This window comes from Condylostylus longicornis, unplaced genomic scaffold (genome assembly GCF_029603195.1).
Source record: "Condylostylus longicornis isolate FDR11 unplaced genomic scaffold, ASM2960319v2 ptg000077l, whole genome shotgun sequence".
Taxonomy (NCBI): Eukaryota; Metazoa; Arthropoda; class Insecta; order Diptera; family Dolichopodidae; genus Condylostylus; species Condylostylus longicornis.
The window spans coordinates 4,235,360-4,260,603 of NW_026578045.1; the positions used below are offsets into that span (position 1 = coordinate 4,235,360).

The window sequence follows — 25,244 nt, forward strand, 5'->3', positions numbered from 1 at the left end:
GCAAAATATTAGCTAGCTATATCGTATGTTTTCGGCTAGATTTTATTTAAAAGTTTTCTTATTAAAAATCATTAATAAATACTAATGAAATTTTAGTTATTTGAAACTTTCTACCCTCAATTTCCCATAATAGCATATAGCCTTTTAATTTATTTTTGTATAAAACAAATATTTTTAATAATTATTCAAAAATATTTAAATAATTTAAATTTATTTTATTAAAAGAGCTGAAATTTTTGAATTATTCCAAAATTTTAAGAAATATTTCTATTTTTAACAAAATTAAATTAACAAATTTTTCTGAAAAGAAATTGAAAGTTCATTGATTTATAATAAATGCGACGCGTGATAATGACGAAAATTTTTCAGACTTATTGTATAACAGTTTTAATTAGTTAGTTAAATATGCCAAAATTAATTTTTAAATATAGATAACGTAGGCATAAAATTTTGTTTTATAATAGAAAATTAGACAAATTAAGTAAAGAATTTTATATAAAATAAAAAAAAATTTGTATAACAATATGAAAGTATTATAAAAATTTTTATTAAAATTTGGGTTTTTTTTAAAATTTCTATTAAATTGTTTTAATTATAATTATGATTCAATTTGTTATTTATAAAAATTTAATTATTTTTAAATTGCTCAATAGCTCAAACACTGTAAATAACTTGTTAAATTTTGTTATTTTTACAGTAAGACTTCGAGGATATGCAATAAATGAATATGCAATAATTGAAGGATTGCAAGTTTATACTAAAACAATTTTATAATTAAGAATCTACCATTAGTTTGTTTGGCAAATTGAAAGAGAAAATCTCAATTTAAAATAATTGGAAAAAAAACTAATAAGCTATTTTAATTAACTAAGGTACAATGTTACCGGACATTTTTTTTTTTTCCTTAAAAATATGGTGTGGACATTAATAAATACGCGTATAACAATTATTTTTCTGTTGATATGAGAGCCTCATATATTCTATGACGTTATAGAGAACATACCATTATGTAGGGTTGTTTCATGGCTTTATAATAGAATAATAATTAAAAGTTTCAACTTCCTGTCTTAAATAAAAATTTCCATCTGTATCAATTTTTATTTTTTCATGTATATTTTTCATTTTTAATATGCATAAAGTAGCATTAAAGTACTTCAAAGAAATAAGAATTGAATTATTATAGGAAAATTATCAAAATAAATAAAAAATTATTTAATAGATTCACAATAAAAGAAAAAAAAAAACTTGTTTATATCACAACAGGAGTTTGTATTTTTCAATTTCAATCAAAATTTAGAAAATTTTCTATAGACATTAAAGAAAAATAGAAATAAATCAATAAATTTGGCAATTTTATTTTCTAAATATACTTTGTATTTATTGTATACAGGTTGTTCATCTTTAGAATTAGAAATAGGTTGTAAGTCAGTGCGATAAATATAATTAAATTGTAATGAATGGGGTTATTATTCAGAATTGATAGATTTTGGTTTTTTCTTGAATTCTTCACATTTAGTTCTTACGGACTAAATTTTTCTATAATTGGATATTAATCAAATGGGGAGCTGGGTACAATTGCTTAATAATCTTGTGTATATCAGAGGCCATAACACCCAAAAGACCTTATATTGCTTTGATTGTTACAAATCATGTTTTGAGTGCCAAAGACGGCGATTATATTATTTCTTCAAAAGATTTCTTTGCTCATAATGATCAAAAATGGCTCATAAGGATGGTAGTCCAAAGTTTGTCCATTGAAAAAAGTATTATTCTAAACTTTTAACTTGAAGGTCAAAAGCAGATTTTACACCTTTAAATCTTACGTTAATAACAAATTTTCTCTTTAAACATTGCTTAGAAGACCATCCAGCAGATGAAAATTCGTGCTTGGATTATAGGCTATAAAATATTGTCGCAATTGAAAATGCATTCAATTAATAATTAATTAGCACATTTAAATTAATTGATTTTTTTCGGACTTCAAATAATCAAAAATTTTTATATCGTAAATTTTATTGTCGTAACGGAAACACTTTATACATATTTTACTTGCATAATTGAGTTGCAACATTAAATCATGATGGCACTATCGCATAGCATATAATATAAAATGAATGAAATTGAGTGAATAAAATGAAATTAAAGAAAATTGAATCAGAATTTATTTTGATATTTTGATGAAATTTAAAATTTTTTTTATAATTTTCTTATAAATTTTTTTTTTTTAATTATTTGAAAATATTAAAAAAAAAAAAAATTTTTTTTTTTTGAACATTTGCTCAAATTAATTAACAAGAACTTATTCATTTATGCGTTTCATATGACTCGAATATAGAAAATATAAGAAAATATAAGAATATAGAAAATGTTTTGAAAAAAGCTGATATGAACAGCACATAGCCGACCGCATTATTTCTAGAATAATGTTCCATTTTAATTAATTTCTTGAATAATGTTCCAGGAATTCCAATTAATTCAGTTCTGGTAGTTTGACAAAATGCGTCCAAAAGAATCGCCGCCTGGTTGTGAAAGTTCAGGTTTCGATATGTCAAATTTTCGAAAAATTTATTAGTTTTGACAATTGGAGTTGAAATTACAAGAAAATTGGCCGATTTTTTCCTTGTATATATTGGAAAAAATGTAAATTGGTAATTGTAAAATCACAAGTCGGGTTGAGTTAACTGGGCAATGACTAGCCTACCATAGTTTTTTCTCAATATTTAATATTGCAGATATTTGACATTTATTGTCTATTTTTGCTATAATTGCTTTTATATTAGTATGTATTTTATTGTAAAATGTTAGCCAAGGTTTATAATATATAAAATTTTGAGCACATCAATTATTTTCTGGAAAATTGTTGAAAACGTAAAATAAATTCAGAATAAAGAGTAATGGTGCTCAAATAATCTGGAATACCCTAAAATTGATCAATTCGTTTCATTGGCACATTAAACTCCTAAAACTCAATTAAAAACAATTTGCTCATTTAAAGCTGAAATTAAGATGAATGAGTGTGGAGACCGATCCGACCGATCAGTTTTACATCCCGCTAAGAATAATTTAATTATGTTCGGCTATTACAGAGTAATTGATTTCATTGGAAAACTCAGCAGGCGAAATTTGTACTAATTTGATACCTTCTTTATTGTACTCAATTCGATCAGTAGAAAAACGCATGGCTTTCATAATTTTTGGACCAAAATAATTCTTTCCTATTTATTTTTCATAAAAAAATTTATTTTTAAACATAAATTACTAGACATATTTTTCTTTTCTTTTTACTTTATTATTATTTTTTATTTATAGGAAAACAAAAATACTAAAAATCAATGCCCATAAAAATTAAAGTCATTAAAATTTAGTGTTCGAATTATTTAAAATAGATTTTTGAATTTTCGATTTATTTTTTTTTATTTTTTCTTATACAATTTGGAATAAAATTGAAATTCGAATTTAATCACATGAGTTTACTATAGTTTTCAAATGCAAAAGTAATTCGAAAAGTAACAAATTAATTTTTTTTTCATTACTATATATATAAAGTGCCCATTAAAGATACATATATAGAACCACACATTTATATGCTATATACACGCGCATATTTGTATATCAAAACTATTAAGGTGCACTTTATAATAGAATGCACTTGTCCTAAATATCTCAGATTACGATTATATGTGTAGATATTTTAAATAGATGCTTGTTTCTCTCTATATACTTTGTACATAATAAAATAAGTTAGAATGTGTGTTTGAGTATATGTGCATATACATGTGTATTGTATGCATACATAATTAAATATTTTTATAGTAAAATTTTCAACCAATTTCTTAATTCTGTTTTTTTTTGTCTTTTTACCCGATTTCTTTTCTCATGTACGTTAAACATAAATTTGTTTCTTTAATGTAGTTTTCAAGTGTGTTGGCTAAATTTTTTTAATATATTTTTTGCATTTAAATGATTCAGAAAATGATGAATAAGTCTGGGATGAATATTGCTCTAATGCCTCTGTTTTTCATGAAAACAAAAAAAGAAAAAAAGTAGTAAGACAAAAAAATCGGAATTTTTTTTTTTTTTTGGGTTTTTATCGTATATATATTGTTTTTAGTTTCCTGATATGTGAAGGAAACACAAAATATTCTTGCAATATTTTAGATTATAGTTGATGTGATCGATATATTTGATAAGGCATGTAAAACTTTTACGTATTAAGTATATATTGGTGTAGGGTTATTGGCGTAATGAAATTTCATTTGATCTTGGAATTAATTATAACTATTTGTAAAAAGGAAGTTAAATTATAAAAATTTAAAATTATCTCTCTAAAGTCATCGACATTATAATATTATTATTTCAATTGGGTTCATTTACACTTAAATATCAATAGTGTAAATGACCCCAGTAAAGAAACGTTCTTTAAATTTTAAATTTCTTTAAGAGTATTTTAGTTCTGATACTAAAAATTTTAATAATTTTTTAATATAATAAAATAATTCCAATAAGAAAAACTTACAAAAATATTATATGTAATTTTAAAATGGCGCCACTGTTTTTTATAGAAATTTTCATAATAAGAAAGAAAGAGAAAAATTAATTTCTTTTTTAGTTTATGTGCACATATCGAATATTTTAAAACAATATTACCAAAAACCTTTATTACTAAATTTTTAAAATTAAGTTTATATGAGGCTTAACGAATATAAATGTTAAGAATATCAGCCGATTTTTTGGGAAGTTCGAACTAATTTGAATGAGGAAGTGGGAAAGGAGAGTTCCGGTGGTATCATAAAGAACCTAACGTAACCTTATATTAGACTTACTATTACGATAAAAATATTTTACTTTCTTTAAAAAAAATTTTAATATTCTTCTAAATATGAGACTCTTAATTCATAATAAATAAGGTAAATAAATTCTATATTTAGAAACGAAGTTAAATAAATTTACTTTATGAAATTCATGAACGTTATTGTTTGTCATACAAATTCTTATTGATCCAGAGATCACGAAATTATCATTAGGGTTACCCGTTTGTCAATAACTTTTCAATCATAAATATATTGCGATTGAGCTTGTCTTGAAAATTAAAATCATTTTGTCATTATAAATTGGAATATTTTTGTATTATTTTAGATATTCTTATTAAAATTGATAATATGATGCTTTTTAAGAATAAATAATATTCAAGAATTTCTATTGTATTTTTATAAATTTTCATTGAAATTGAGCTATTAGAAAATTTCTCTTTATTTTTTTTTCAGAATTAAATTATCTTGATGTTTTAAGACACTCATTAGGTGATTATTTTGAAATCGATTGCTTAAAATACATTATTGATAAAATTTATAGATATTAAAGAATATAATATGAACCAGGTGTTTAAGAATCTATATAATTATATTTGTTTTTAGGGAATTGTTCATGATTCTTATTGTTATACAAATATTATCATTTCGGGTCTGAGAAACAAGTATATATTAAACAGAAACTATTCCATTAACAACATAAAATATAAATTAATTAATAAATAAAAGTATAACAAAATCAAGAAATGAAATAAAAGTTTTTTTTTGTTTTTAAAAATACAAAAATTTCACTTAAAAAAAAAAAAAACATCTACAAAAATTTTTTTTTTGTTAAGTGAATTTTCTATTTTTTTTTCTCTTGTTTTTAAATTAAAGCATAATACGATTAAAATTTTATTTTTATTTTGTATTTTTTCTGTTTCTAGTTTTTGTTTTAATTTTATTTTTGCATTTTTCCTTGCATAATAAAAAAAAGGTTTTGTAATAATTTAATTTTTTTCTTTGATTTTCGATTTTGCAATACAAAATTTCACAAATTCTCAAAATTTTTTATTTAGTAAGTCATAAAGAATAAATAATAAATACCAAAAAAATATGACCCCAACTATTAAGGTTTAATATTAAAGATTATCGGAATATTTTCGATATTCTTAAAATTCATGAATTTTTCAAAGAAAATGAGAGCTGTGTAAATTTTTAGCTGTATTTAAAACGTACCTTTGTAATTATTAATGGTGTATCTAAATCACTACCGCCTACAAGGCGTATACCCCATGGTACATTGCCATCACGTTGAAGTATAACAACAAATTCATGTAATTTAGGGCTCATTTTTTATATTTTTTTTTATGTTGTGTTTCGTTTTTATTTTGCAATTTTTATTTTGCAATTGCAATTATTTTTCTTCCTTCCTTTTTAAATTGAAATTATTTTTTTTAGCACTCTTATTTTTATAAAATATTAAAATATTTTTTTTATTTGTAATTTTTTTTTTTTTAATTTTTTTCTAAAGAAATTTCAAAGGAAATTACTAAATTTTCTTAATTTTTTTTAATTTTTTTTTATGATTTTTTTTTTATTTATTTCGAATATAAAATTAATTAGGATTTTCGAATTTTTCTTTACAATGAAAAAGAAAAATAAATAATAAAACACACTAAAAATGAAAAATAACAATAAGAAGGGCAAAAAAAAAATAAAACTTCTTTTTACACTTTCAGTAGCCGGGATGGGAATGAGCAGATTTCAGTTAAAAAAAGAAAAACAATAATAAAGTAAAAATTTCCCTAAAAATAATAAAAAACAAAAAAAAAATGACAAAAAACGAATTAAAAAAATTTTCTTTTTTTTTATTTTTTTTTTATTTTTTCTTTCACTTTTACTTGAATTGGTGAAAAATTTTCGTATTTTTTTTGCTTTTTCTTTTTTTTTTTCTTTTATCACGGCACTGAAAATTTTCTTTTATATTTTTTATTTATCTTCGGAGAAAAAGCAAAAAAAAAAGCAAATTATTCTACTTTTTTTTTTTATTTTTTTTTTTTATAAAAAAATAGAAACGAAATAAGTACAGTGTATAGGAGAAAAAGGTGAAAAACAAAATTTAATTTTGTTTTATTATTTTTGTTTTGTTTTTGTTCTTTATTTTTAATTTTTTTTTTATTTGAAAGATCACAAGTACAAAATAATAATGGGAATAATTAGCCCGAACCGTTTTCTATACGTGCTGAATGTTTCTGAAGTACTAAAAATCTGAATTTTTTTTTTTATAATATGCTAAAGGAGAGAAACAAAAAGAAAAAAGTGAAAAATTGAAAAAAAAATGAAAAATTAAATAAAAGAAAAATAAAAGATTTTCTTCTTTGCACTTTTTAATTTTGTTGTTTTGTTATTTTGACTTTTCTTATTTTTTTGGCCACATTAGACCACGGATTTTAAAAATTTTGTTTTATTTATATGTTGCAAATACAGTAAAATATCGGGAAATTTAATTAAAAGGATTTTCAAATCAAATGAGAATTTTTCATTCCAGAAGGAAGTCATTATTATATTCAGAAGTACTATATAAGAACTTCGGAAGGGAGGTATTCGGAAAGGGGTACTATAAGAAATTCTACAATAATTATATGAGAACTGTATTCCTACTTCAAACCTTATAACAAATTTTCTAAAGTAATCAGGGAATAGAGCAATGAAAATAGAAGAATAGAGCTGATTTTGCAATTTGTTTTTTTGAACAGAATTCTAGTTAAAAATTTTGGTTAGCAATCACCTAAAATCGATTTGAAAGTAGATTGAGACAATATTAAAATTCACAAAAGAATAAAAAATGAAGTACAGTAAAAGAGTAAAATACCCGTATAAACGGTCAAAACTACATTCTGGTTGAGGCAGAAAATTTATCATTATTAAATAACGTCAAATCCCTGCAAAAACATTTTCACTGAAAACTTCAGTCCTTTAAAATTTTGCCTATAATTACATATGCCGATATTTATGAAAATTACGCGAATGGGCAAGAATCAGGTGAGGATTCTCTGTGGGGGGTGTGCAGCTCTCGCCCGCGCCGGAAGGGAAGTACTGGTGGATTGTACCATAACGGCGGCGGAAATGTGGTCCTCCGCGCCCTAAAAGTTGCTCGAGCATCTCAGGGCAGTGATTCTCGAGCGGGTGCTACAGCGCCACGCTTCGAACTCAGTGGGGGCAAAATAAGTGCATTGCTACCCCGCGTTTACAATCTACAGTATGACGGCAAAAAATATATAATTCTAGGCGCACCTAAATATGCAATTTATAAGATTTTTACTGTAAATAAACATTCATATATAATTTATTGTTGTATACATTGGAAGCACTTATGAAAAATCATATTACCGTAAGGTATATCAAAATGTCAATTATATATATATATATAAATACATAATATATAATGAAAATACAGAAAGGCATCAGAAACTATTATACTTGTATAATACAAAATATACAATTGAAAAAAATTTATATAGTTAAGCAACAGGGTGATAAAATAAACAATAAAAAGAATAAAACAAAAAATTTTTTTGCAATAAAATGAGAATAAAATAAAAAATAATTGAGAAAAACCATGTATAAAAATAATAACAATAATAAAAAAAAAACATTTTTATATTTGTATTTTTTCTTTATATCTGCGACATTAAAAACAATTTTATCACCAACTACAACAATTTCATATACATATATGTTGTAAGCAAAGAAAAGAGAAAAGGACATTATGAACATATGATTAATCAGTGACGTTTTCTGAATTTTATTCTAGGGTTTAATAGGTTTAATACAAATTATTCGAATTTCAGTTATTGCTTAGCTTTAATTTAAGAGATTATTGCAAGGATGGTGATCATAAACGAGTTTGTATACTCTATTTGGTAAGATTATTTTGAAGAAGTTTCAGTTAAAAATTTGTTACGAAAAAGTTAAAAGTATGAAAAAATAATATGGAGAAACATGACGATGATTCTCTAGTTATATATTGATGGCATAAATCGAAACGAATAACATTTTAAAAGCTTATACATTTTCACTAATTCAGCCACCGTTTTAATTTAAAATATCTTGAATCTAGTTTTAGTGTATAATACAAATTAAGTGGAGCCATTTTAAAGCTCATGAAATTTTGTTTTTAGTAAAATATAACAGATATTTAAAGTTTATTCTCTACCTTATGAATTATTTAATTGCAGGACCATAATATTCAACAACTCTTAGTTACTTCAATCCCGAATTGTGTATTATGTGGTTAATTTTCTTACATAAAATATTATTTACTGTTATGACTTCCATTCAGATATCAAATATATATTAAGGAGGTTTTAAGGTTTTATTTTAAAGAGGGTAGTATCGAAAAATTTAAGATTGTTCCAGAGAAAATTTGTGCTAGAATATTAACACAAATATTTGAGCTAGAATATGAAATATATAAAAAAATATTTTCGATTCAATGTTCATTATAAATTCTATAATCTACAATCTAAATTTATAATAAGTCTAATCTAAAGTTTTGTATTAATTTAAAATACTTAAATATTTTGTGTTAAATATTGAAAATATGCTGAGGAATTTTAAATAAAAAAAATTTTGCAAATATTCAAAATTTCAATAATTTTATTGTTGCGTTCTTAAATGTTATGTTAGGCATTTACGCAATTTAATTATATTATATAAATATATGACATACTTTATAAATATGAGTGAATTATAATGTTAACATACAATATTATTTTAAAAATAAATTTTAATTTTCAAAATGAAATTGTCACAAATGTCATTTTAATATTAATGAATTTTATTTGTTTCAAAAATTTTATTAAAAATATTTTTAAACAAACTTGAAGACCTACAATACAATAATATAATTTTATATTATACGTACATATATGTAAAGCAATGAAATATTAAAAACCAATGAACTAATAAAGAATCTCGTCCCTGGCATAGTTTTATTCCAATATTGACATAAATACTTACTATCATACATTGTAAAATTGAAAAAGTACGAATAAAATATTTTTATTTTTGTTTTATTTGATTTAAAACAAAATGTATGTATGTATGTATTAATAAAATAGTTTCAATTACTTATGTGTGCATATATGTATGTATGTATATAGGTGGATAACAATAAATTTATTATGTTCATGAAAGCATGTACTTATATTACGTTCTAAATATTTTATTATCAAAATAAAAAGGGATATTGTTGTTTTAAAGTCAATTCGGGCGTATTGTTATTATGTATTTAGTATTATATATGGACAAGGTGTCTAACTCTAAGTATACTATGGTTATTAAGTATATACACTGTATTATATTTAACATAATTTTTTTAGCCAAGTAAAGGCTCAATTTGATTTCGAATTTGAATTGAGGCTGATGTGATTTCTATGAAGTTAATTTCAATTTGATTCCTATACTTTAGTAGGTTTGATTCCTATACTTTAGTAGTTTAGTCTATGTAATTTACGTTTCGAGAATAATAAATTATGTTTTAATGAAATGAATCTATTATTATCACAAAATATAGCATAAATTTGGGCGAAATTTTTTAATAATAATTTCAAGGAAAATTGTACTAGTATAGAAAAGAAAATAAAATATCTTAACAATTCCGTTAAAAACACAAAAAACCAAGAATATAGATGAGGAACCTGAAAATACTAGTTATTAATATCTACAAATTTGATTATTATATTATAATTACTATTTGTAGTGGCACTTCACACTATACTGTTGTACTAATTAATAAAGAAGGAAGAAAAGCAAGCATATTGCTTTTATAAATTGAATTTAGCGTACGTAGCTATATTCGTAGGGGTTTCATTTACCAGAATTATTATTTACGGCATTATTTTAGTTACAATAATGACCGCATTTTAAATATTTTTGGCGTTATTCTCTTAATTCATAAATGCAAGAACTATTGGCAAAAAATTTTATTAAAATAATTTTTATTTAATTAAGATTTATTTACTTATTTTGCGAGCGAAATTTTAGATTTCTTTCTCAACTAATATAAAAATTTTGTAAGAGGAGAGACTAACAGGGAGATGAAGCCAGAATTATAAGAAAATATCGTTAAGAATAATAAATCAATTATATTACATTTTATGGCTGTCTAGTTTGAATTTGCTTTTCTTATATATTATTTATAGTAATATTTATGGTTACCATAAACGATGGGTACACTTTGTATATTATTGTAAATAATAGTCAATATGTTAAACATCACACATTATACATTTTTATTATTTTATTTTATTAAAATTGAAAACGTCACCTTATGGCAAGATTCTGTAAGCAAAATGAAGAAAATAATTAATATAAACTGAACGTTAGTAAATAATAATATCATTATTATATATTTTTGTTATAATTATATATAATTGTTATATATAATATTATGTATATATTTCTATATAATATAGGAGCCATATTCACTATGTTTACCTATGGTTTTACTTGTTATTACGAATAAATATAAAAATTGGATGTTAATTTAATTTTGGCAAATTATTGTGCCAAAAAAAAAAAAACAAAACAAAAGTACAACAAAAATATTATGTTTGTATGATATATATATATATAAATATATGTATACATATTGTATAATTTAATAATAATGAAAATTTATTTAAATATATCAAAAAATGGACTTAAGTGTCAGAGACAATAAAAATGGAAAATATAAAAATATTTTAACCACATATGAACTTTTCAGATTCATGTATATATATTTATATATAAATAAAATTCTTATACAAATATTTATTATAAATGTATTATATATACATTGAGTGAATACATAATATATTCATGTTTGAATAATTAAAATAATTAAAAGCGAGCGGTTACAAAACAAAAAATTTTGTTTATTCCTTCTTATTCAACAGATTTAATAACATTTTGTAATATTTTTTTTAAAATAACCTTAAGTATACTTTTATATGATAAAGTATATCTGTATAAAGTATACATATAAAATAATAGCTTACGGAGGGGTAGGGCGGGAACTAGTAAAAAACAAAGTTTTAGAAAAATCTGTGAATTAGAATTTAATTATGATTTTCATTTTGATTAAAATAACCCCTTAATTTATCAAAAATTTTAAATTACGATATGTTATACCGTAATATAATATATCGTAATTTTTTTGTTTACGATAATCCATTTATGATCGCAAATTTTTTGTTTACGATATATTATATAATTTCACAATTGTATATCGTACATTGTAATTCCAGCTTGCACTCAAAATTACAAACATTATTGGAATAGTTTAATAGCTCGAAAAAAAATTTGCTTATCAATTACGATATTAAAAAAAAATAAACCAAAACATTGGCAATTCCAGTTGAACTTTTGACAATAGAGAGAGAGAGAGAAAGAGAGCAAGAGAGAGCAGTCTGATAAAATTGGAAATTATTTTCAATTGAATTCTTTTATAAATTTATCCTTCTATAAATGAATTTTTTTTATTTTCTTGAGTACGATTTGGGAGAGTTTTTGATTCTACGAGTATAAGAGTACTAGCATCTTGGAAAATTTTTGTGGTTAGTATGTACCTCGTTTTATTTCGAATATCAACTATCTATAATATAGTTAGAATTAAACTATACAGAAATTTTTAAAATAATTAAAATTCAACCGATTTATTTAACGGTAAATAATCAACCAATTTCCTTGAAATTTTATTGTATGCACTTACAAATTTTTTGAAAATATCAGTGTTCAGAAAACCGAACTAGGGGCCGATTTTACATTTTTATTGAAATTTAATATTTTACAGAGTAAGTTTTTAGCGAATTCGGATGGTATAAAGTATTTCTAAGAGTATGGTGGCAGAGTTTCTAAGTGCAAAATAAAATTTTCTAGGTATTTTATTTAAAAGCTTACTAGTATCTTTAAAATTAGAAAGAAGTATTTAAAAAGCATTTTTATAATTTCCTGTAACATTTTCGACACATTGTCGGTTATTTGCTGATCACATCAAATTTTTGTTTTTTCAGTCTATACTGGAATATAGTTACCCAGTTAATTATTAAATTTATTTATTTTAAATTGTGAAAAAATCAAAAAAAAATAAAATCATATGTTTAATTCACATAGTAAACATAAATAAATAATTAATAATGCATATTATATATTAAAAATTAAAAAATAATATTTTAAATTTTTAAATTTAAATTTTTTATACAATAATATGTTTTTGTAATAAAATTAAATTAAATTTATTTTTTAAATTTTACAAAAATTTAAAATTTTCTTATTTTTGGCATTTTGATTTAAAAACCTGAAAATGATTAACGTTATTTAGAAAATTTGGCAAAGATATCAAATTTTAAAATATTAAATTTTAATTTATTTTGTTATTTGAATATGCGCATATTTGGTTAAGAATATTCACTAAATAGAATACAGAAATAATTGAAAAAAAAAAATATAATATTAAAATTGGATATTTTAGTTGATTTCTAAAGATAAATAATTTTATTTACATAATAAATAATATTAAATATTAAAATAAAGGAAATTATAAAAAGATATTTGAATAGAACTTTATAAAATTTCACTTAAATTTTATTTACATTGTTTTGAAAATGAGAATAGCTTTATTTACAATAGGCTCCATATAATTTTATAACAAATTTACCATATACAAAAATATACAAAAGTACATACGTATATAATGTTACTATATCATATTTTTTCAATAAAAAGGAAATAATATTGAATGAGTGTTTTCAAAAGGATTTATTAAATAAATATTATGTATATATAATTTATTGTTCATTGTTTTGCAAGAAATATAACAAACAAAAAATATCAACAAGTTATTGTGATTTATGGCGGCATATCTATAGTTAGGATTGCCAAAAATTTTTTTTTTTAAAGTAAAATTCCAATCCTTTGAACAATTGAGGATATTGTAGTCAGAGAATGATTATATTTTTTTATTTAAATTTCGATTATATTTAAATTACGAAAATTTTTAAGTATACTATACAAAATAGTCTTCGAAATTATTAATTTTTTTGTAGAAACTTATAGGCGTACGCTATTTATTTTAAACGGTCTTGTATAGTTCCAGTTCATGTATTAATTTATTCAATTAATACTTTAAAATTCTGGAATTTATAATTGCTAATTTTCATATTTCAATGATTTTGACGACATGGAATGATCGCATTACAAGCAGATGTACTAATAAATTTTCCCAAATAAATAAATTTCATATAGTACACACGGCTTAATCATAAATTTCCGAGAAAAATATTTAGACCGTATGAAAATTTATAAAATATACTCGTACAATTATATTAATAAAATATTTTTGCAATATTTATTTTAATAAGCAAAATAATGTCTTCAATAATATGTAAGAAATGTCTTCAAATTTTACTGAACATAAATTGGGGCAATTTTTTGTGTTTGGAAATTTGGAAGAATAAAAATCTGAACCACATATTTAAAATTTTCTGGGTGAAGAAAAAATAAAAATAATTTAATTATTTAATTAGAGTCAATTTTTTAAATATTAATTTTATCAATATTCTACAGTTCATATAAATTAATTATAAAATTTTTTTTTGTTAATTTGTGTCTCTATATAATCTGTGTGGGAAAATCGAAAATATTTTTCAAATAATTTCCAAAAAGAAAAAAAAATGTTTGCAAAATATTAATCACATATAATGTTATGACCTCTTTTTTACCGACTGCATTGCATACAATAAGAGAGGTTATGTAATGGTACCAAATTTTGCATAACAAGTTTTGGGCGGAAATGCCCTTCGGCATGATAAAGAAGAGCGTAAGTAAACAATTTTTAGTGACATATGTATATCGATCAGAGAGATCATATGTGCAACCGTATTGCAAGTGGAATATGTCAATATTCAGGAACTGGGCCTTTACTATGAACCGGTTTCCTTTTTCGATCATTTTTAAAAAAAATAATTGCAACAGATTGTATTGAAATTTTTTATATAGACTTCATTTGAAACTACGATAACCCAGATTTTCGATCAAATCAGGTGTCAGCATCTAAACTATTACTGCATGCTGAATTGACATTTTTGGGCGCATTTTTTTTGAAGTATAATATTTTAACGGTTTGAATTGCCACCGGATCTAAATGATGAATTTTAGGGAATTCATATAGTGCAGCTTCTATTATCCAAAACTACTATCAGATAGATCAGTTTCTACTTTAAAAAACGAATTTTGTTTAACTAGTGTTTTTAAAACTTAAAAGAAGTGTTATGTGCTGATCACATTAGATTTGTTCTTAATTATAACGAAATCTTTTTTGTTTTAAATAGTTTATATTATACATTTAAATAATATAAATATGAAATATGTGAAATTTGTTAAACTCATATGACTAAAATTCAAAATATTTGGCTTTTATATATCTGTTTAGTCACAAATAAATAAAATTTAAAGAGGCAATATTCTTCTTTTTCTCTATTTTGATTTAAATATTTAGATTTTCTTTTATTTATTTGTGTGAATATATGTTAATGTAAATATATGTGTATTAATTTTTCCATTTAAATTCCTAAGGAAATTCTTAACATAGATTATGTACATATAGTATATTTATTTGAATTTTTACCTTGAAATATTCACTGAAAGTGAAAAACTATTAAAATAAACAAAAGAATGTAAGGTTAAATATAGCACAGCATTTAAAATTGCCTATACAGTGTAGTTGATTTTTATTTGAATAGTTTCAAAAAAATAAATTTCAATAAACTTATTCCCTTATTTGCAAAGATTTTCAATTATATTTCTATACAATCAGAATAAATAAAATGAAACAGATTATTATGATTATTATTTAAAATCGGATCCATCGATAAGCAAAGTACATCAACTGCTTGTGGTACACGAAAAGTTACTATAACAATATTTACTGTAAAATAAATACTAGGCTCAAATAATATTATCTTATTATATTAGTGCGTACTATAAGGAACAGGTTAGGGTCTAATAATTTTAATAATTTCGCGGGATTTTCTTGTTCTAACAAAAGTTATATCTCCCTTAGGATAGAGGGACGAGTATTGGTCACACTTTGTAGTCCAAACTTGAAGCTATTAGCGGGTGTACTTACTGGATATTACCTCACGATGATCCATTTGATGAGAATGGGCAAACTTGAAAGCGATGTTTGTCATTTCTGAGCGGGAGAGGACGAAACAGCCGAACATTTATTGTGTGAATGCAAGGCAATGGCTCGCTTACAACTGAGATGTTTTGGGAGGCGTGTTGTAATTGTGACCTCTTGGTTGAAGTCTCACGACCGGAGATAGCTGCAATACTGCAATTTGTTCAGAGACTAGATATAAAACAAAATTAACTGGCAATACTACCTGAGCTACTTTTCTCACAAATATTTTAAAAATTGGGTGCTAAATTAATAATTTGATGTTTGTATTCAACACTTTGTTGCTATTAGACCAACGCCTTGAATAAACATACACATTTCTTTATTTTATTCATATTTTGTATGATACTTTAAAATTGTACAAATTCACATAAAATACTCGTATCTGAGGTATATGAAAACAAAATTAAATTTGGTGAGCTGAAGCCGAAGGAAATGCCAGAATTTAATGTTCTGTCATTTGACTAATTTGAATAATTTGACTATATAGAAGAATCACGTTATTACGATGAAGTATCGTCATTTATAAGACAATAAATTTTACCGTAATTGACTGACAGGACAAAATATCAAAATAATTTAAATTACACAAAATAAAAAATATTTATTATAGTATTTTAATTTAAATTTTATGCTCACTATTTAATTTTGGAAAATTGTTATTTTTTTGATTTTTCACTATACCAACTATTAATATTTAAAGTATAGGTGCCAATGTATGTGTAAACAAGTCCATTGACATTAAAAAAAAAAAAGACGTGGTGAAAAAATATGGCGCTATTGGCAGGCACGAGCGAAATGACATATTTATTATGATTTATAAACTTTTCAACTTATTTTATTTATTTTTTGCTCTTACCGTTTGACTGGCTAACTTATACCGCACAAATCGAACACCTACACTATTAATTTGTAAAATAAATTTAAAAAAAAAAAAAATTATTTTTTTTATTTTAATTTTAATTTATTCTACATTTTAAATTTAAATGACATATGTGTGTGTATGCAAATATAAATATAATTATGTTATACGGATTATGTGATTGTATGTGGTGTGTGTTAATTATGCGTGTATTTTAAATAATTATCCAAAAAAAAAAATATAAGAGGAAATAAAATTTTTTTTATTATTTTTAATTCTTGATCTACTGAATTAAATCGAAATTTTTATGTTTTATAAAAATGTGCCGGGTTTTTTGTTTTTTGAATATTTTTTTCCCCTACATTTTTTTGTTTGTTTGTTTATTTGTTTTATACTTGAAGGCCATTCATTCTCTGTACACAAATAAAATATTTTAGGAAAAGTGAAAATTTATGAAAAAAAAAAAAATTTGCTTTTTTTTTTCTTTCTGTGTAAAATGGAAATTTGGCATAAAAATTTCAAATTTGTTTGAGTGCTTTTACAACTTTTATGCATACATTATTCATATTTTTGTTCTTTTTACCATTTTAATTTTTAAAATGAATATTTTTCATATTAATGTTGTCAAAATCAATTTGTTTTTATTATTAGTTGTATATGAAGTAAAGTTAGTAAAAATATTAATAATAGAGAAAATAAATTTTATGAGAAAAATTAAATGTATAACAATATAAATAATGTAATACGGGTATAATTTCAATAAACGTGTCTAATATGCAGGTGAGAGGTGCATACTTGTGCACACTAATTCATAGACAACTGATTGTTGAGCTCTGAATTAATTTGAAAATTTAATGAGGTTTGAACATTCTTCAATAACATTTTAAAAATTCTTTGTAGCACTTAAATTGTACGAAACCAAGATTGCTTTGAAGTGATTTTCAAATAGCACTTAAATTGTACGAAACCAAGATTGCTTTGAAGTGATTTTCAAATAGCACTTAAATTGTACGAAACCAAGATTGCTTTGAAGTGATTTTCAAATAGCTTTTAAATTGTACGAAACCAAGATTGCTTTGAAGTGATTTTCAAATAGCACTTAAATTGTACGAAACTAAGATTGTCTTTAAGTGATTTTCATTATTTTGCAATAGTAATATTATTTAAGAATTACTGCATTTATTTAAAATTTACTTAAAAAGACCAAACTTACTTGTTGATTGTACTAATGTTCATTAGTTAAAACTTTATATACAATTATAATATTTTTCTTTCATTTCACAATTTAAATGAGTAAATAAATCAAAAATTTAAGAAATATTTTTGTTAAAAATCGAATTTTGAATAAATTTACAATATATAAATTTTTCAAATTTACAAATTATTTTCGATATTAGAGCTCTTTAAATACCCATAATTAGAAATAATGTAAAAGTAAATTTATATTCACTTTATATTTGTCAACACCTTTACTTATTAACGCCTTTCAATTGCTATTACCTCATTGTAGGGTAAAGGTCTGCTAAATGACATCATAATAGAGTCAAATTCGTATACTTCTATTAAATCAATTGTTGTAAAAACCTAACAATAACAATTATGTTATTCACACGTTTATCCTAGGATTTATTAACAATACAATACATTTATAATGTTACACCTGTTAGTCTTATTCAATTAAATCTAATTTCGAATTTAATTTTATTATACAAACACTTTATGAATTTGTATTCCGAATTTTTTTTAAAAATTTTATAAGTTGAATCAATTTTTTGTGTTCAAATAGCAAAATTAGATATAGTTTTTTTTTTGTTTGATGAAAAATTATAAAGCAAAATTTTGGACAAAAATTTTTTTCGTAATAAACTTCGGCAGGAATAAATTCAAAAAATTTTGAAAATGGACGTTCCATTTACAGTTTATTTCGTGAAGTTTTCATCCTAATTTTCTCGTTTTCCTCCCTTATTTTCAAAAGATAAAAGTAGGTCTTCAAACATAGTTCCTTAAATATTGGTTTTTCTGTAATTTTTGCAATATCAATAAAAATTTTTAATTACCTAAAAACTTAAAAAACAAAATATCGTAAATTGTTTTTCCATTAGCCTTTTATTTTTTATAAATTTGTTAAATAAATCAATTTTAGATTTTATCGTCATATCCTAATAATGAAAACAAAAAATCCAATATCAACAATAAAAATATAAAATGCACAATTCAAATACTCAATTTAATTTTTTTTTTCTCTCAATTTTCTATTTAATTCATTTTCTATTTTTTTTTTTTATTTTCGCCATTCAAATTTAATTTTTCAAAAATTATAACGCGTGCTCTAATTTTAATTTTGAACGGAAATTGAAATGTTTACAATATGCTCTTTTTTTTTTTCTATATTTTTATTTTGCAAATTAAAGAAGCAAAAAATTAGTCTTTTACAAGGTGTTATGAAAATTTTCAATCATAAAATGTTTTTAATTAATTATAATTAAAATTTGATTAATTTAAAAAGTAGGTTGACAAAAATAATTCTGCCAAAATTTTTATATTATGATTTTTATTTTATTTTTAGCAATAATAATTAATTATTGTATGTGTTGGGTGTATTTTGAATAAATACACTTATAATAATCACTCGTATGATAATTATATATGTGCGGGATTAAATATAATAATGAATTAAATTTTTGGTGTAGTGAAATTAGAGCAATAATTTGTCATAATTTGTATATTGACAATTCAAATACTTATAACAATAATGATTATATTGCTTTATACTCGTATATTGAAATTAAGGCGATATTGGAAAACATTTGAATTTTTATAGTAAAAGAAGTGTAAATTTTAGCAATATTATAGTTTCAGTTAGTTGTATAATAGCAACAATGGTAAGTTTCGAGTTTATTACAATTTGCAGCTTTAAATATTTGAAAAAAATTAAGATAATTATAATATGATAGGAGTATGGGGATTATAAGAGGATAGTTTAGTACAAAAGTTATTTAGTGGTATTCTGTTATAGTTAAAATTACATATTATTCTATTCAAAGAAAATTTGTATTGAAAATTATGTAGTTTTTGTTATAATAGATGTAAATTTGCAATGTATAGTGTAAAATATTACAGTTTAGTGCTGAAGTAAAAATATATTTTTATACCCTGTACCTTCGTTGTCTCTCCAACTCTAAATGGTAGTTCTATATATTTGGAAAACTAATAAAGTTAGATTCATGAAACCTAACAGTCATATGTCCAATTTCAGGTGACATATATTCCAGAAGTTGTGTTGAAATAATTTGACATGTTCGGATAGCTGCCACAAAACTTCAAAAAGAAATTTTAATTATTTGGGATATTCGTTTAGTTACCAATTTCAGTCACATATAACTGTGAAAATTTGATGGAATGGCAGCACTGGTTCGGGTAGCTGCCATATAATTTCAAAATGCTAATTTTGTATATTAGGAAAAATAATAAAATTAAATTCGTGAAATTTGGCTGTGGTGTGTCCAATTATCAAGTCATATTCGTGTAGTTTCTATAGAGAAGTCTGACTGGTTCGAGTACTTGATATATAACAATAAGTGTTAATTCATGGTACAAGTTACAATTCGGTAAGTTTATACCAACTGAAACATTTTTAATTGTTTTAACTATGTATCAAGAATCACTATTATGTATTAGGAATCAGAAAATAACTGCAGTTTACCGAGAGTTAATTTAGGCACTTTGATGTAAGAACTTTAAAATCAACAAGTAGTTCTTTAAAAAGTTTATTCAAAATTATAAAAATTTTGTAATAGATTTATAATCACAGAATTATTGCATAAGTAGAGCAACTATTTTTTCTTGCACATTATGAATTAAGCACAATATTTTCTTAACATTCCCATTGTATACACAAAATAATAAAATACAAAAAATAATTTGTTATAATAGTTTAATTTAGCAAAAGTTTTTAATCTCTATTTATTTTATTTTTTTTTTAAATTTTATAATTAGTTTACATAATTAGACTTTTTTTTTTTTTTTTCCTTTGTTCACTCCTAGAAGGAGCATAGGGCTAGTGCATGATTTCTCATGCACTAGTTTCATAGCGTCGTAGGGTTTAATTAGGTAGGTGACTAGCCTGCCGTAGTTTTTATTTTTTTATATATTAATTATTTGAGGTTATTAATATTTACTATTTATTTTTCTTAGTTTTTTTTAATATCGAATATTAGGAATATTGGAAAATTACTTGTATATAATATTTTTATTAGTATTGTATATTAAGTTATAATAATATTGAATATAATTTTTATAGTGACCTGACCGGGGTTTGAACCCGAGACCCTTCGGTTAAAGGACCGGTGCCATAACCACTGCACCAATGGTCAGATAATTAGATTATTATTTGTAAATTATTGGTAATTTGTTTTAAAATTTTAATTCTTTTTTAATGAAATGTTAATATTTGTTTAATTATATCAGAAGAATCCCATTTTTTGCCCTCATTTTCATAGTTGTTTTTTCGTGTTTATAATTTTTTTATTGGTTATGGCATTATCATTATGGAAAAAATGGATTTCAGATTCAGGCAATCAAATATTGTCAATAAGAAATATGTTTAAATTATTTAAAACTCCACTCATATTAAATTGTAGAGTTGATGGGAGAAACAGGATTTTTTAATGCTCTTATGTAAATTTCAGTTGAATCTTCTTGACTTTGCTTTTTTTCTTTTCGGCAAAATTATAATAAAAATTGTAATAACTCAATTGGGAGAGCTTTTTCGAAAGGTTTCGAACATAGGTTTTTTATCGTATCATCCCTGTCGCCCTGGAAACGAATTTATAATTAAAAGACAAGAAAGATGTTATGAATATTTCTATACACGATAATATTGCATAAAATTTCGTTGTAATGGGTCTACGCCCCCCCGCCTCCTATCCGACCAATAATCCAAATTCTGAAAACTTTAATAATTTTTTCATTATTCAATGTGGGTGACTGGTTAATGAGAGGCTGCCTTTACTTTCAATTCTTAGAAAAAATTTTCGTCTTTCATAATATTACAGGGTGTTAATGGGTGTGATTTTAGTAAAAAAAAAAACTAAAAACTTATTTTATAGTCTACCCCTATAACTCATCCTGTTACAGTAAGCCGGACTAAACTAAAATTTTTCAAAAAAATTCTAGATATTATTTGGCAATATTATGTCTCAATTTAAAAGAAATTCTTGAAGTGAAATTGAATACTTTTAATGAAACTAGAAAACTTGATCGCTACAATTTTTGAGCAGAATATAAGGGTATTTTCTAAAAATAGAATTTTTACAACAGAACAGTTGTATTTTTACAATCGTAACTTGCGAATTAGGTGTGGAAAATTAAGCAAATTGTAACTGAAAAAAAAACTTAATATTGGTATACACTCAAAATACACTTAAATTTAAGATAAAATTCGAAGATTACCTAATTCATCATTAGCAGTTGTTGATTTATTCGATTGTGGTTGAGTACGTTACAGTTATACTATTAGAGGCATTAGGTAGATAAGTTTATTTTTTCTGTTATAATATTTTCGAAAACTAAAAGAAAACAATTTCTTTTTTTAATTATTTTTGTTTAAAAATAAAAAATTTCATAAATAAAGAAAACATGATAAGGGCGGACAAAAATCTTTTGTTGTATATTAAATTTATTTACAAATGAACTTAATTGCATACGCACAGGCGAAATCAAATCAATTACAATTATTTTTATGCTTTTTGCTCTTATTTTTCTTTTCCGAAAATTTTTTAATAATTATCAAGAAAAAAAAAAAAAATAGATTCCAGACGGATCATTGACACAAAAAAAAAATTCATACTTTTAAGGTTATGTTTATTTTATTTTCAATTAAATGAAAAATTTTTTAATGGTGACATTATTAATTTTTGCAACAATATAATAAATCAAAAAAAAAAAAAATGGAAAATATTCTTATAAAAACTTCATAAATAAATTAATTGATATGATTTTCTTATTCAAGCACCTTTCATAATAAATTTTATTAAAAAAAAATATTTTTTTTCAAAAATCATGACATCAAATTTATCGATTTTATAACCTTGGCCCGTTGAAATGGAAAATTATTTCCAATTTAAATCATAGCTCATATAATTCAAGTATTGTGAATGTGTGCATTATACAAGTATGAGATCTTCTCGTTTTCAAGAAGTTAAGAATATTTTTTCTGTCTGTATTTTACAATTTTCTTCTTTTAAAACAATTATACATCAAAGCAATTAAAAATGAAAAGTTTTAACAAAGAAAAATCGGAAAAGAAAAAAAAAAAAATTTTTGAATCCAAAAATAGAGAAAAAATAAACTTTAAAATATTTATTATTTATTATTTATTTTTTTTTTTGTTCTTGCTCTTATAATTTTCTGATAATATTTTATAAAATAAATTATAGTAGATTTTTCACAATAAAATTTTTCATTTTTGTATAAGTATGCATGTATTTTTATTTATTAAAATGGTTTTAAAAAAGAAAAAAAAACATTTTGGCCAGAAAAACAGATGAATTTATTATTTGAATTATTGCAAAAATCAAGAAAAAAAAAATATTATTAAGAAATTTTACAAGAAATTTATTTTATATATTGTTGATTTCCTCCTATGATTTATGAATTATTAAGTATTTATTCTAAAAACAAATAAAAAGAAAAACAACAACGATTTAAAAGCTGTAATATTTTTGAATGTTTTATAGTTGGATTTGAATAATTAGAACATGAATAAGAAGGGAAACCTTTACTAAATATAGCCAAATCATCTTTTCAGTTCCATGAATTTTCTAACAATTTTACGCTTTTTGTATCAGACGTCCGTTGCTTAGGTCATGAATTGAGCACTTAAAAAAAACATTATTTAGTCGGAACTAAACAACTATCAGTTAGCAAGAAACAGCGTCAACATTTATGGGAAAGAGAGAGAAAAAGACAGGAATATGTAGGTTAAAAGAGGAAAGAGAAAAAAGGGAAGTAAATTAAAAAACAACAAAAAACATAAAGAATGGCAACATACCAACTACCAAGCAAGAAAAGAGAGAAAAAAAAACAAAATAGATAATATAGATAAGTAAAGACGAGCAAGAAACACAACAACAAATAAAAATATTATTACAAATTTAAATTACACGAAGGTCTAGATCTAAGAGTCTTAGAAATTCAAATATCAAAGAATTAGAAATAACAGGATGCAACATTCTAGTGACTGGCTCATTTCTACCATAATCAGTAGAGTAATAGCGAACATTGTACAATTTAACAGATCTAAGATACCTTACGTTATCCCTAATAGAAACTTTCCCCAAAAAAGAAGGAGCCACAATGGCCCCCGACGCGAGCTGTTGGATAAGCTAACTATGGGCGTAGGGTTGTCGCTAAAATAGTTACGCGCCTCAAGAACTGTAAATCGATCTACATCAATCTAGCTTAATACGACGGCAATCTAAAAGGATCATACCAGCTCAAACTTTTCAAAGCAAAACTCAAAAATTTCCTTTGAACAGATTCAATACGAAAAATATGCACCACACGAAAGGGCGAGCTTTTCTAATTTTAAGACAACTCTTAACGAGGTTTAAGTGAAACCCTTATTTTAATTACAAAAATAATTTTTAAAATTTTCAATTCATACAGAAAGAGTTTTTAAGGCTACTTTAAGCGTTGATAATTGCTTTCGTAAGTGTTGTTTTATTTAAAAACAAAGTTTTTGTAAAATGAGCCCCAGTATTGCTATACAGTCACGTTTAACACTAAAATTACATATTAAATATAAGGAACTTATTTTGAAACAATAGAAAATTTAAAGTTCCTTGAAGTTCTTCTAATTCAGTTAACAAGAATTTTATTTGAATTACTCCCAATTTTTTGGATGGAATTGAACAGTTATTTTATAATTAATTTTTTTATATGGCCACTGTAATTCTTGCAATCACCCTTAATTGTAGAACAAGAAACACAAACTGAAGTTTTAATTTCATTATTTAATTTTTTCAAATACAAATTCCTTTAAAAAATTTTTGAATTAGGCGAACTAATATGATACAGTACTCGAATGCATATTATTAAAAACAATGCAAATATTATTATTAATTTATTTATTTCAATATATAGGAAATGTATACAAACAATGTAGTGAAAGTTTAAATTTTCTATACGTGAGTAAAATCACCTGATTTCCAATCATGAATCACCTATAAAAAATATACTCTGAGTACATCATATGTTTAAATAATATTTAAAAATAGAAATATTCAAAATGAACTTTGCGCGTACTGACTTATTCACGATGATTAGTTTTTTTAGTATAAAACTAAATATGATTCACAATTTA

General features: G+C 23.4%; 1 protein-coding gene across 7 annotated transcripts in view; it reads right to left on the bottom strand.

The window, feature by feature from the left end:
* Positions 1–25,244, bottom strand: part of LOC129612889 (PDZ and LIM domain protein 4) — a 72,132-nt gene that overhangs the window by 44,134 nt on the left and 2,754 nt on the right. For 2 of the 7 annotated variants that reach the window (XM_055526702.1, XM_055526699.1), the window contains exon 1: positions 6,027–6,315. The exons of the other annotated variants lie outside the window; for them this stretch is intronic. In XM_055526702.1, coding sequence (XP_055382677.1) covers positions 6,027–6,140 — 114 coding nt within the window. In that variant the 5' untranslated portion in view covers positions 6,141–6,315. Of the gene's footprint in view, positions 1–6,026; positions 6,316–25,244 lie in introns of those variants that run through there. 7 annotated transcript variants of the gene reach the window in all.